This window comes from Coprinopsis cinerea (assembly GCF_000182895.1).
Source record: "Coprinopsis cinerea okayama7#130 chromosome 2 map unlocalized cont3.2, whole genome shotgun sequence".
In the NCBI taxonomy this organism is placed as follows: domain Eukaryota; kingdom Fungi; phylum Basidiomycota; class Agaricomycetes; order Agaricales; family Psathyrellaceae; genus Coprinopsis; species Coprinopsis cinerea.
Genome location: NW_003307543.1, coordinates 1,348,600 through 1,360,625, shown reverse-complemented (window position 1 = coordinate 1,360,625; position 12,026 = coordinate 1,348,600). Strand labels below are relative to the sequence as shown.

The 12,026-nt window shown below is 51.0% G+C and overlaps 4 protein-coding genes across 4 annotated transcripts; 1 reads left to right on the top strand and 3 right to left on the bottom strand.

Annotated features, from left to right (window-relative positions):
* Window positions 1–52: 52 nt before the first annotated feature.
* CC1G_04178 (SNF2 family domain-containing protein) lies at window positions 53–3,048 on the bottom strand (the record flags this gene model as incomplete). Its single annotated transcript, XM_001833147.2, has 10 exons — window positions 53–161; window positions 211–472; window positions 527–592; window positions 645–814; window positions 867–1,335; window positions 1,388–1,610; window positions 1,660–1,733; window positions 1,786–2,013; window positions 2,075–2,282; window positions 2,335–3,048. 10 exons carry the CDS (start codon window positions 3,046–3,048, stop codon window positions 53–55), a joined length of 2,523 nt encoding a protein of 840 aa, XP_001833199.2.
* A 340-nt stretch (window positions 3,049–3,388) lies between these two features.
* On the bottom strand, window positions 3,389–5,692 carry CC1G_12023 (hypothetical protein; the record flags this gene model as incomplete). Its single annotated transcript, XM_001833146.2, has 9 exons — window positions 3,389–3,607; window positions 3,664–3,946; window positions 3,996–4,049; window positions 4,098–5,154; window positions 5,210–5,346; window positions 5,402–5,430; window positions 5,489–5,503; window positions 5,568–5,620; window positions 5,671–5,692. The coding sequence occupies 9 exons, from the start codon at window positions 5,690–5,692 to the stop codon at window positions 3,389–3,391; spliced, it is 1,869 nt and encodes a 622-aa protein (XP_001833198.2).
* Window positions 5,693–5,853: 161 nt separating this feature from the next.
* CC1G_12022 (vacuolar protein sorting 55 superfamily protein) lies at window positions 5,854–6,582 on the top strand. Its single transcript, XM_001833145.2, has 4 exons — window positions 5,854–5,900; window positions 5,951–6,043; window positions 6,101–6,317; window positions 6,380–6,582. Exons 1-4 carry the CDS (start codon window positions 5,882–5,884, stop codon window positions 6,444–6,446), a joined length of 396 nt encoding a protein of 131 aa, XP_001833197.1. The 5' UTR covers window positions 5,854–5,881; the 3' UTR covers window positions 6,447–6,582.
* Window positions 6,583–6,586: 4 nt separating this feature from the next.
* CC1G_12021 (hypothetical protein) lies at window positions 6,587–10,736 on the bottom strand (the record flags this gene model as incomplete). Its single annotated transcript, XM_001833144.2, has 14 exons — window positions 6,587–6,828; window positions 6,880–7,087; window positions 7,138–7,324; window positions 7,377–7,428; window positions 7,478–7,534; window positions 7,580–7,788; window positions 7,839–8,093; window positions 8,144–8,599; window positions 8,655–8,752; window positions 8,802–8,934; window positions 8,981–9,068; window positions 9,223–10,081; window positions 10,141–10,258; window positions 10,732–10,736. 14 exons carry the CDS (start codon window positions 10,734–10,736, stop codon window positions 6,587–6,589), a joined length of 2,967 nt encoding a protein of 988 aa, XP_001833196.2.
* Window positions 10,737–12,026: the final 1,290 nt, after the last annotated feature.

The following is a 12,026-nucleotide window of genomic DNA, read 5'->3' as shown; positions in this document are numbered from 1 at the left end:
ACAATGTATATCTAGTAGTCTAGTCCGATGTAGTACTTGCAAATTGAATCCCCTAATGACTGATGTATTGGAAAACGAAAGAAACTTCGGGCAGTCCAACTTCGGCCCGCAGAAGATCATCGTGGTTGTTCTTGAGCTCGGGATTCGTAAAGTGGTTCCAACTGAAAGCAACGATGAGTACCGTAGCCATTACTGGGAGCAATTACTTACGTGCTAGCATCACCATAAAGCAAAGCGGGCGACTTGACCATCTGCTTCCCGTCTTTGCATCGCTTGCACTTGAAAGTCTCGTGCGTGTCACACAATGTCTTCTCGTTAAAGGTGAATAGTTGACGTAACGAGTCGAGCGAGAAATGTCGCTCCGTGTCCTCCTTCTCGTCCACAACCGCAGATGACAATGCTTGCTTACTAGCCTGTCTCTGGAAGATCTTCTCTTCGATTGTACCAGTCGAAATGAACCGATAGACGAAGCCTAAGGGTGCCACTTAGTCCCAAACAGACCTCAGTCCACGCGACGATCACTTACACTCTTTCTTTTGGCCGTCACGCCACACACGAGCCAACGCTTGCTGATCAGCAGCAGGATTCCAATCTGAAGGGCGAACATAAGCTCACAATCTCGAAGGCCGCAGTGTACCACTCACCAGGATCAAAGAGGATAAGCCGATTGGCGCCAATCAAGTTGATACCGCATCCTCCAGCCTTACTACTAAGCAGGAAGATGAATTCCTTCCCGTTCGGATCGTTGAACTGATCCACTAGTTTCTGCCGTTTGGTGATGGACATGGTTCCATCCAACCTGAAGTAACCATACCTGTAGGCTTTGGGTGAGCAAGCGGACTCCATACACCAGCCGAAATGCTTACTTCTTGCTTCTCAGCAACTTCTCGAACAAGTCGAGTGTCTGGGTATAGTTACTAATCAGTACAATCTTGTCATTTGTCTGCGTGTGGATCTGGTGAAGGAATCTGTTGGAGGGTTCAGTAACGGATGGACCTGCGCGGACAGAATGGACTAACCGCTCGAGTACGAGGAACTTTCCACTCCAGTCGCAACGGACGCCGACGTTGCGCCCTGCACCTCGGCCTTGCTGCTGCTGACCAGCACCGACGAAGCCTTCTGGGATGAGATGGTCGCTTCCTTTCAAATCCTTAGGGAGATCCAACAATTCTGGATGGTTGCAAAGTTTCTTCAGAATGTTAATGGCTTTGAGCGGCTGTGACTCGGTTCCACGCAGCAGGGCCTTAATCTCGGGTGAGGTGATGAAAAGTCGGTACAGAGCCAGTTGGAAATCCGATAGACCACAAAAGACCACCTGCTCGTACTTGACAGGCACTAGGGACATGGTGTAAGACGCTGCAGTAGTACAAGAACGAAGGCGACGCACAGTATTTGGAAAGCAGGTCGTTGGTACGTCGGATGATGAACTTCATCACCAGCCCACCGAGTTCCTTGAGTTTAGCTTCGCTTGCAGCCTTCACCGCGTCACTAGCATCAGAGTCGCGTCCTCGAATGATAGCATTCTCAAAGTTCTTCCTGAAGTCGTTCTTTGAACCAAGGAAATTGGGATTGGCGAAGTTGAGGAGGGAGAAGTATTCGGAAAGATCGTTCTGCGAGAGGTTCAGTGGCTGTGACGATGGTATCCGTTTGTAGGCGCACCTGGATGGGAGTACCAGTCAAGATGACCCGCCGATTGACATCCAAAGAGTTCAAGGCTTGGAAAGTCAGCGATTCTAGAGAGCAGTCAGGGAGGGATTGAAAGATGGTAGGCCTTTATGCACAAACCGGAGTTCTTAAGCCGGTGCCCTTCATCACATAGGAGCAACCCAATCTTGCAACCAGCGAGGTAGACAGTAAGGGTCCTCAGAGTTTCGTACGAGACAATCATAACCGGCTGCGTCACGTTGCGCCCCCGAGCAGCAACCCATCGAGCAACCTTCTCTAATAACTCTGCCTTACCGCCCTTGCCATCGATAGCCAGAGGTGTAACTGTATCCTTGCCCAGCCATTTCGCTTGACAGTGAGATGAACATGAGCAGCCTTGAAAGCCATGGTACAGCAATTGGATACATACTGAGTTCGTTGGCCCAGTTCTTGACCAAACTGGAGGGGCATGCGATAATACATTTCTCTATTGTCGGTCTTCCCGGGTGTGGTGATTGTTTGAGGAGTGTCCACATCAGCGCTATACACTGCAGCGTCTTTCCGAGACCCATCTCGTCTGCCATGATACACCCATACTGGTTCTCCTCGACCATACCGGTTGTACAGCGATACAAGAACTGCCAGGTCGACTTGAGTACATGTACTCCCAAGAGCCATAGTGATGCGCACCTTGACACCCTCCACTTGGTGCGGCCTCAGCACCTTTGAGAGACGAGGGTCGATAACAACCGGCACTTTATCCACCTTGGCCTTGTCCTTCTCAGTCTCTCCCAATAACTTCTTCAAGCTCTTGTGAGGATTGTACAGCCCTGCTGTCTTCTCCTTTGCTTCCTGCTCTGCCTTCTCTTTCGCCTCCTGCTTCAACCTCTCTTGTCTTTCTTCATCCGTCTCTCGGTCGTCAATCGTGGGGTCGTAGAGAACAATGGCATGGTCTTCCATTGGGTCATGGAGAGGTCGTGGGATGATCTTTGCAGGTGGTCGTGTTCCTAATGATGCACCAGTCGGTACCAGCGGTACTATGGACCCATCCTTACTCCTCATGGTCGGCAGAGAGAACCGTCGGGTTATCTGATCGAAAGGCTTGGGCTTGTACACCGGGTATTTCTTGTGCATAGCCCACAGCTCGTCCTCATTGTGGTAAATCCCATCCTTGTCCTTCCCTCCATCCGATTTCTTCTTCTTCTTAGAGTTCCCATCGTCGTCAGAGTCACTGTCCTCGTTCTGTTGACCGGCATACGAGACACGTTTGCGCTTCCGCTGAGGTTGGACACGTTCTACTGGTTTGGCGACCGTAGGCGGTTTGAACGGCTTGTTGACTCGAGTACTCTCGGATAGCCTGTCGACAACTTTACCATCCGACGTCGTTGGCGGTCTTCGAAGCATCGGTGGGGTATAATGAGAGCTGTCTGGTGGTTGGCTACAAAAATATGTCGTCGGCGTCGTCGTCGATTGCTTCAGGGCTGCAATCGAGCGTCGCGTAAAGCAAAGGCAAACAAACACGACGCGGATCTCATTTAGGTCACGTGGTCGTTTAACTTGACCCTAACCTTGACCATAAATCATGCCAGCAGCCAGCATAAACTTAAAGCTGTTCGCACTCGGCCGGAGGTTGTGAAAGCAAGTATGCACGGCGATGGTGAAATTTCGAATCGGTAATGTACAGCGAAAGCAGATGATAGCAATATCACAAAGTAGATATACCAGAAAGAAGGCCCAAGGTCGTCTAAGTAGTAGTAGCCGACGCTAGGTATTGCGTCCAGGTCGAAGGGTCAGCTCGATAAGCAACATCAGCGTACGCCGAATAATTTTCGATGACGATTTTTGTAACGACCACCTGGTTGGGAGAGGTTTGTAGGGAAGCAGGAATGTTAAGTCTTTGGCATACAAGCGAGTTGCTCGAAGAACAAAACGCGTAAAGTTGAGTGCCAGAGGGTGCAATGAACTAGTGGCACAAGGCATCAGATGCGTCAACAACATGTAGTCGTCAGAGAAGGCTACCAGCTCGTTTTGGCTCGACAGCGCCATGCGGAATTGGGCAAAATGATCTTTCGTTTCTGAAGATGCATCGTTGCGAACGGCAACGCGAGCAGAACCAGGATCGACTCGGATCGTGTCCAAAAGGGAAAGGATATTGCGTTCAAAATGGAATTTGCCCGAGGGAGATTTGTAGGCAACTGTGATGGCTGGCGATAGTTTAGTTCCGGGAGGGGAGACGTCGGTGAACAGGGCGGGTATCGACACATCGGCGTCGAGATTGATCGAGAATGGAGTTGTTCCAGGGCTAAAACAATTGAGACACTGGGAACTTGGGATTAGGATACTAGACTTACGAATTCGGGTCAGCTTCCGCAGAGACAATGTGATCTCCGTCTCTTCCTAACCCACTGGGAGATGTCAGTCGAGGGAACACCGTCACGGCGCGAAGGACGTACAGAGGGCCGAAGATGGTGGATTGCTTCCATGTTGGGACATCTGCTGTTGTAGCAGTCAATGAGGAAGAAGGGAAAAGGGTTTCTTTTGCCTGATTCAAGCTCGCCGCACGCTCCGCCGCGAGAGCCTTCTCTTCAGCGGCGGCCTCTTCTTGTTTCTCGGCTTGCTGCTCTACATCAGCGTCGCCCGGGAAGTCTGGTAGTTCCTCGGCAGCAGTTGAATCCATGCCAGCTAAGGCAAGTAGCTCTTCAGGTTTAGGGGGTTCTTCAGGTGGACATTCCGGTTCCTTGTCGCCGGAAGCCTCCCCGTCGTCTTCAGCCCGTGAAGACTGCCGTCGATAGCGTCCCTTCACCGTCTTTAGTCCTTCTTTGCCTGCTACCAGTAAGGACGCGGTCGACTGTCCAGTATTCCGTTTGGCGCGAGTCGAACGAGCGGGCGTGGCTGAAGAGCTGGCTTTGCTTCGCTGAAGCGCGCGGGTCTTTGCGGAGAGTTGACCTTCCTGGACATTAAGTGTAGGGTCTTCAAACACTTTAACCAAAGGTTTGACTGTGCGCAAACGATGGGCTGGTAAAGTACTCTCTTCTGTTTCATCGAATAAGGGATCAGGTTCCCCTTGTGAATCATCGTCTTGGAATGGAGGCGCAGGTGTCTGTTGATGCGAGCTTGCATTCGAAGACCGCATATCCGCGTCCAGGGTCATCGCATTCGCAACCTCCTCGTCGGAGTCAGGGACCAATTCTGGAGACGGGGATGGCGGGGCATTCTTCTTTCCTTTCCTTGGAGAGAGTCTTCTGGAATCTTTTTCAGATTTTCTGCTCGGTGAAGCGTTCGATTGCCGACTGGAGCGTGCGCTCCCGTTAATTACAGAGGCAATATCGTTCTTGGCCCGCTTCGAAGCACGGTTAGATTCGTGGAGGTAGTCGACAATGCCTCGCCGCCGCTTGGTCGGGGAGGCTTCGATTTCGACGACGCTGGAGCCTTGAGCTTTCGAGGAACTTTCGGCAACTGTAGATGTCTTGTCCTTGTCCTTGGCCTCAGTCTCCTTCTTCCTCTTTTTGCCTGGGTACACGCAAGCATTAGGGATATGTAACAATAAATAATGTTGTGGACGTACGTGGGGGACCCTTGGGAGCGAACTTTTCTCCTGCCTTGAAAAGGCTCAGGTCTCTGTAGTCACGATCATCCCCTGCTCGCTCCCAAAACCTGTCAAGGGTTTCTTGCGAGTGATCAAAAGAATCCAAAGGCTCCCAGCTAGGTAGGTTGACGGTTGGTTCAATGTTCTCTAGCCATGACGGTCCAAACTCACGTATCGTCCTCTTCCTTGTATCCCTTCCACTGCATTCATACTTATATCAGAACAGTCCGCTGCATCTTGAAGGACTGTCGGTCTTACCCGCACGCGGAATTTCTGCACAACGGGACGCGCATGAGAAGCCCGGAGGCAGGAAGACTGGGGTGTATGTCGGACTCACCCACTCCAGAGTCTTATTTCTCTTCTTCCTCACTTCAGCTTCAGCAATAAAGTCTAACCAGGAAATGTCAGTGTACAATACTTTACGAATGGTCTTCACTTACCAACTTCGTATTCCTCGCTCATGATGGGCGTTTCTTGAGTTGGACGTTCACGAAACCCGGACTACACCAAGGCGTTAGACTATGACCACGTGCCTGAGTCGAACTGTTCCCACGGTGGATGCACAGGCGTGAACGCAGTTGGTGATGGCGCCGGGTGCACCTGAACATCGTCCTCAACAGTGTCGGCATCCGATTTCTCATTGTCAACGCCATGGCAGCCGGTCTTAGAAGTGAGTCCTCAATTTTCTGATCATTTATAGACACTAATTTTGTTTTACAGCCGTCATTCTTCTGTCTTTTGTCCTTGCTGTTGGATTCCTATTGATCATTCTCTCATGTGCATTATGGCAGAACTGGCTCCCTCTGCTTGTCGGTATGTCGCTGCCGTCGTGGTCACCTTGGGCAGCCTGCTGAACGTCCCTCGTTGAAGCCCTCACCTTTGTCATTGCTCCTCTGCCAAACGCACTCTTCGCGCACTGCGGAAACGATGAATTCACCACCAGCTACGACTCGGCGTCTGGTGCTGTAGATTTGGGTCGCTTCATCACTGCCATGATTGTCATCACCGGCTTCGCCCTCCCCATTGTCCTCACCCATTCAGAAGTTATCACGCCAGGAGCTTGTGCCATGTCGATAGCAGGAGGAGGGTACGTCACTTTGTTGCCCCTTCACTTGAGACTTTGCGCGCTAAATTTAACACTGTCGTTAGGCTTGTCTATGGAACCATCCTGGCTTATTCTGCTGCCTTCAGCCAAGAAGATTCTGAATACGATTAATTCCTCTCAGGCTGGAACCTGTTCACGACACCGCGTCCTCTGTTGTCTGATTCTTCTGTTCGCTCTTGCCCATTGTATTCTATTACTGTTCCTCGTAAACGGACTATGTAAATTCTCGGAAATATGATATCTAATACCAATCAGGTGACAACAGCCATTAGTGTCGAACGGGTTGTCCGGGCCTCGAGGTGAGGGACGTTGAACGGCCGTACTTGGGCAGAGATCTCGAAGTGTCCTCGGGACAAGAAGCAGACACCGATTGTGAATTCCCGCGTTTCTCCAACATCCAGGCGGTCCACAGGAATGTCGTTCAAGATCCCCTCGTGTATTATGGATTCGCTGGGTACAATCTCAAGATCCATGACATAGACAGTTGGTGAATCTGCCATCGAATATTAGGGGATTGGCAAAGACCTCTGAAAGGACAACTGACCTGAGATATTTTGTACCTTCACACAGAGTGAGATGAATTCATTCGCGGTGGGTTCGTATTTTCCTCCAGACTTCGTGATAGGTTCATCGCCTGTCGCAGAAACCAAGGAAAGCTGTACTCTTGCAGCTTCCAACCGCAGCGTTTCCAGCATATGGAGCGTCATTCGTTGTGAACGAAGGGACAGTTCTCCTTTGCGGATTCCGCCTGTCTGTACGGAGGTCAGTACGGAGTCAAAGTATATGCAAGGCAATCGCTGACCTCTTGCCATTGTCCTCGAACACATTTGAACAACTCTTCTCGGTACCAGAAGAGTTCCCTTTGCAGCTTTTGCTCCACGTCCGTGAGTCCCGACTTTGTTACAACGAACTGTCGATCTGATAGAGTCGGGATAGGTTGGCTAGTAACACTTTCCGGAAGAATCATCTTCTTAATGGGAAGGACAATCCTGCAATCTGTTCAATTCCCGTGTACAACTGATGAATTCAACACCAACGCACCTTGACATCGATCCTGGAGGTATGGTGGTGGTTGTCGAGGCCACTGCCTTCCCTGAAAGGCATGTCAGACAATCATCGAGCAGCACGAGCAGCACACTTACCATCCTCCATCCGAGAGAAGGTGACGTCAAATGGTAAACCATAAGCGTTTCGAACCTCTATAGAGAACAGGCACCAGCCCCAATCATCGTCAAATACCAGACCTTTCTTTTTTCCAGCTTTCAAGCGTTTTTGGAAATCTTCGTTGTCGACGTAGGATGGGAAAGGAAGCACGTCCATCTCATGGCATTCGAGCATGTGGTAGACGGTGACGGAAAGCGGATATGACAGCTGGCGAACATAGAACACGTCAGACGACTTGGATTCCTCCCGCTCAATGTAGGAATACGAGAGGTGAATGGTCCCTTGGACGCTGAAGGCGCATGTGAGGTGAAGGCTCTAATATAGTAAAAGCTCACTCACCAGCCAACCTTTCCGAAACAATCGACATTCAAGGTCAAGTTTTGGTTTGGTGCAATTGTTTTGGCTTCGCTCGAGTCCCACGAGAAAACAGGAGAGTTGATGAGACTGTGCTCAGTCTCGTAGGTTTCAAAAACCGAGAGGTTGCCTTCTTGAAGCAACTGCTGGGCGGGGGCGACAGTCGAATCATCAAAGGCAAGGCGTAAAAAGTCCACCGGGTGGGTTGATATGTTTTCGATCGTAAGACGTATCGAGGACCTGTTGGCCGAAGGTCAAGGAGGAAGCATGTGAGGACAGAGTTGACGAACCTTTCCCCGTCGTAAAGCATGAGAGCTCCATGTGTGATAGTGGTTCTCCGGATTCTCAACAAAGGTTGCTCGGGTACGACCTTGCATTCTAGGAATTTGAAGGTGGAGATTGCCGTGGTCGAGGAAGAGCCTGAGGACGATGAAGACCTGTCCGTTATCTGTCGGCTCTGGCGGCGCTGTTCCTTCTCCCAGGGATAGCAATCTAGGCCGGGGTACTTATACCGACCGAACTCGCAGGCAAGTGACTGACGCTTCTTCATCAAACGGTCCTCTTCCTGGTCGGTATGGAGAGGAAGGATATACTCCTTGGATACACCACCGGGCGCGCGGACTATGCATCCTCTCACGACAAGCGTTCCAGTCTCCTCCGGTGTACCAGATAGAACAATCTCGCATGTCGATTGTGGTGGTATTATATAGCGAATGGGCTGGGTCGTGAACGCGACTCCGGATGTACTGTGAATGAGTTCACTAAGCAACAGGCAAGGAGCACCAGCCAGTAGATACTCACCTGAGAGACAGCTCTTCTAACTCGATCTCAAACACATACGGGTTTTGCAACGTGACGAAGAATTCCAGTGGCTCGTGTTGCACCACCAAGGCGGGTCCCTGGAGAACCCATGAAGAGTTAAGCCGACGTGTATAGAATATCTCTCACCTTTCCGGCTTGTGCTCGTCTGGGATTGTACAGGAACGGGTCTGTTCCACCTTGAAGAATAAGCGGGACAGCGCTTCCCTGAGACTGAAGGACCCCTTTCGATTTCTCGATTGGCACTCGAATGGACGGTAATCTATCAAAGATCAGCATAGACCGCAGGGGGAGAAGAATACGCTCACGGTGTTAGCGCAATATCGATGACAGGCCTTCCTGACCAATACTCAACACTTCGTCGATCTCCGCGACGCAGCGCCACCTTGAGCGCATCTGTAGCCCTTGCGTTGAGTCGACGTTGATCGTCCGGCTCGAGGACCGCACGCAGTGTTTTCAGTGAAGAAAGGGCAAACTGGGCGACAGCGGGGTAATCTCAGTTGAATAGATTAGGAGTTACATCCAGTGGCCGGGGACTGAACGAACATACCTGGCAGTGCTTCGGCCACCGCGACCGCTTCACGGACAATCCCGACCTGAAGCTCAGCCCAGCCACAAGGCTCCTGGAAGATGGCGGTTTCTTCTTCGTCGTACTGCTTGAAGAGGATGGCGTCGGTGACGGGGGGTCTGCTCTCGTCCGGATCAAGGAGCTGAACCGCGTCGAGGTCAAGCCCCATGACTCTGCAAGCCTGTTTGAGAACAGCTAGAATACTTTCATTGCCTCGAGGACTTTCGCTGAGCCTAATTCCCACTGTAGCAAAATTCGACGTTGGAGCTGGGGTCATGTTGTGGATTCCAAGTCCGCTTGGGAGGGCCGTTGGTTGGGACATGCCATCTTCTTCCCTTCCGCACACTATGAGGTCGAGTAGGCAGCCAAGCACCTCTCTCAGAATAAAGGCCTCCTTGCGCTTGTAACCGATGGAAGAATACATGCTGGCCATGGCTTCGAGAATCGCTATCCTTTCACGGGGTCCTAGATGCATTAACCAGGGGCCGTGTGCCTGTGCAAGCACAGAAGCGATGGAGGCTCGAGAGACCCCAGAGGTGTAAGATAGACGCTCCAAGGCATCCTTGTCGTTGTTCCGGTCATGAGTCAAAGTGGGTGGTAGATACGGCTTTGGCCCCGGATGAAGCATTGCAGTGAATGCCAAAGGACCCCAACCTTTCGCGGACCATATGGCGTATAGTAGTGACGTATGGCGGAGGACGCAAGAGCAAAAGAGATATGTCAGAAGCGAGTAGACTTGTTCGTTTTCGAAGGAAACGGGCTTGTGGTATAACGCGGTTGCTTGCGTGAGTTTATCTGCAACCGGTACCCATAGTTCTCGTGCGGCAGCGGTTGATTGTTGCTGTTGAAGATGAAAACACGATCGGTGAACTGGAGAGCAGGAGAGTTGAACTGACTAACTAAGCCTTGTCCTGTCGACCATGAATCGATGACAACGATGGTAGCCAGGCCCTCCAGTGCGGATGCTTGCCACACAGGGTCTGACGACGATTGTAGGATTTGCACAGATTTGGTGTACCTGGTAGATTATTTAGCACGTTCGGGACTCATTACAAGGAGCCAGTCGAAATACCATGTTGACGCGTCTTCTGTACGACCAGCAAGGAGATAGAAATCTCCAAGCATCTTGTAAAACCTTCCGAAGGGTGAAGTGGTCCCGAAAGGAACTGCACTGGCCCGTTTCTTCGCAGGTGGGACACCCAGAGAGCTGCGGCGGAATGTCTCTCGCGCTGAGGAATTTCTTTTCATTAAGGGTGTTGGGCCCAAGGAGAACGATTTGGTAGGTAAGTCGGGTTGACTATTATGGGAAGATATGGCGGATGGGGAGTCTGTATTTGACGAGGAATCCAGAGGTGATGGGAAGTCAGTGAGAGGTGGTAGGACGGATAGTAGAGTGGCGTTCAGGTATTCATTCCCCAAGGGACTTTCGAGAGCTTCAGCCTATTGCCATATGTGAAGAGAGGACAACGAGGGAGCGAACGGAGGACTTACGACATTGCCAAATTCCTTGAGGATCTGAGAGCATACGTCCGCCAGGAGTGTCCCCAAGTAGAGCTTCTTATTGCCCATGAGACTTGGAATGATCGCTATGTTTCTGAGCGACTCTGTGTGGTTAGAGTTGGTGGTTGTGTCGCCTTCTTCGAATATGAAGAGCTGTCGTGCTAATGGGAACAGAGAATCCCCTACGAATATGTCAGATAATGCAGCTTTAAATTGACCATATATCGAAGAGGGTGAGTCTTCTTGGGTGCATGATGCGACACCAATCACTGCAAGAGGGAAGTGGGATGGCCGAAGGAGAGAAAGCGGTAGGTGGGCCTGAGGTGGCGGGTGTGTTGGGAATCGGATGTGCAGCTGGCCCGTTGCCAGCGGTGAAGGCATAAATCTACCTGGAATCCATTATTCAACGCTGTACTCAAACAACAGAAAAGCCCAAGCTCACTCTTCTCATCCTTCGCATCTACAGGGATATCGCCCAGTCTTATAGTTTCGAAGCTTCGTATTTCAGATGCATATTTCTCGAAGGTGACTTGTGGTGTAGCGCCCACAGGTAGCAGTAGAATCTGTATATGGGCCAGGGACGCGAAGGTGTCGACATCCATTGCGTCGAGTAACCGCTGCCAATCTGTATGAACTCGGAACGAATGGCAGGCAACAGATGGCTTGAAAACCTACACGTTCAGGATAGTGTTGATCTGTTTCACAGTATTTCTTTGATCATATACAGCTCTGTATCCCGATAGAGAGCCTCTTTGGAGTCACAGAGACGGTCGTCGTAAAGCGAGGTCGAAGCCGCCCCGCCGCGTGAGCCTGCGATATGCGGGTAGGCGCTGGGAATACTGAATTCGGCACTAGATTCCCACACTCATACGGACTGACGTTGCCGTTCCCAAAGCCGCTGGCAACTGGTTCAGATTCTCGCTCATCGTCCAGTCAAAACCAATTCAAAATGGTCAGTTTGCCCAACTCACAAAAGGCGTGTTTCACTCATACAGGGACAGGGAGCAACAGATAAAGCTCTTGGAGGAATAATGATCGTGGCCGCAGCCACAGTGTTCCTATATTACACACTATGGGCAATCTTCTTGGTCAGTAATCGCCACCTGGCAACTTGTGCAAATCCTCACACAGATTCCAGCCATTTTTGGAGGAAACCAACATCATGCATAGCTTCTTCCCTGCTCGAGAGTGGGCAGTGCGTCTCCCAGCATTCATTCTTGTCGTCGGTGTCACAGCGATCGGCATGTTCGTGGGCTCGACCATTATCAAGGAGAAGCGACGCAGAG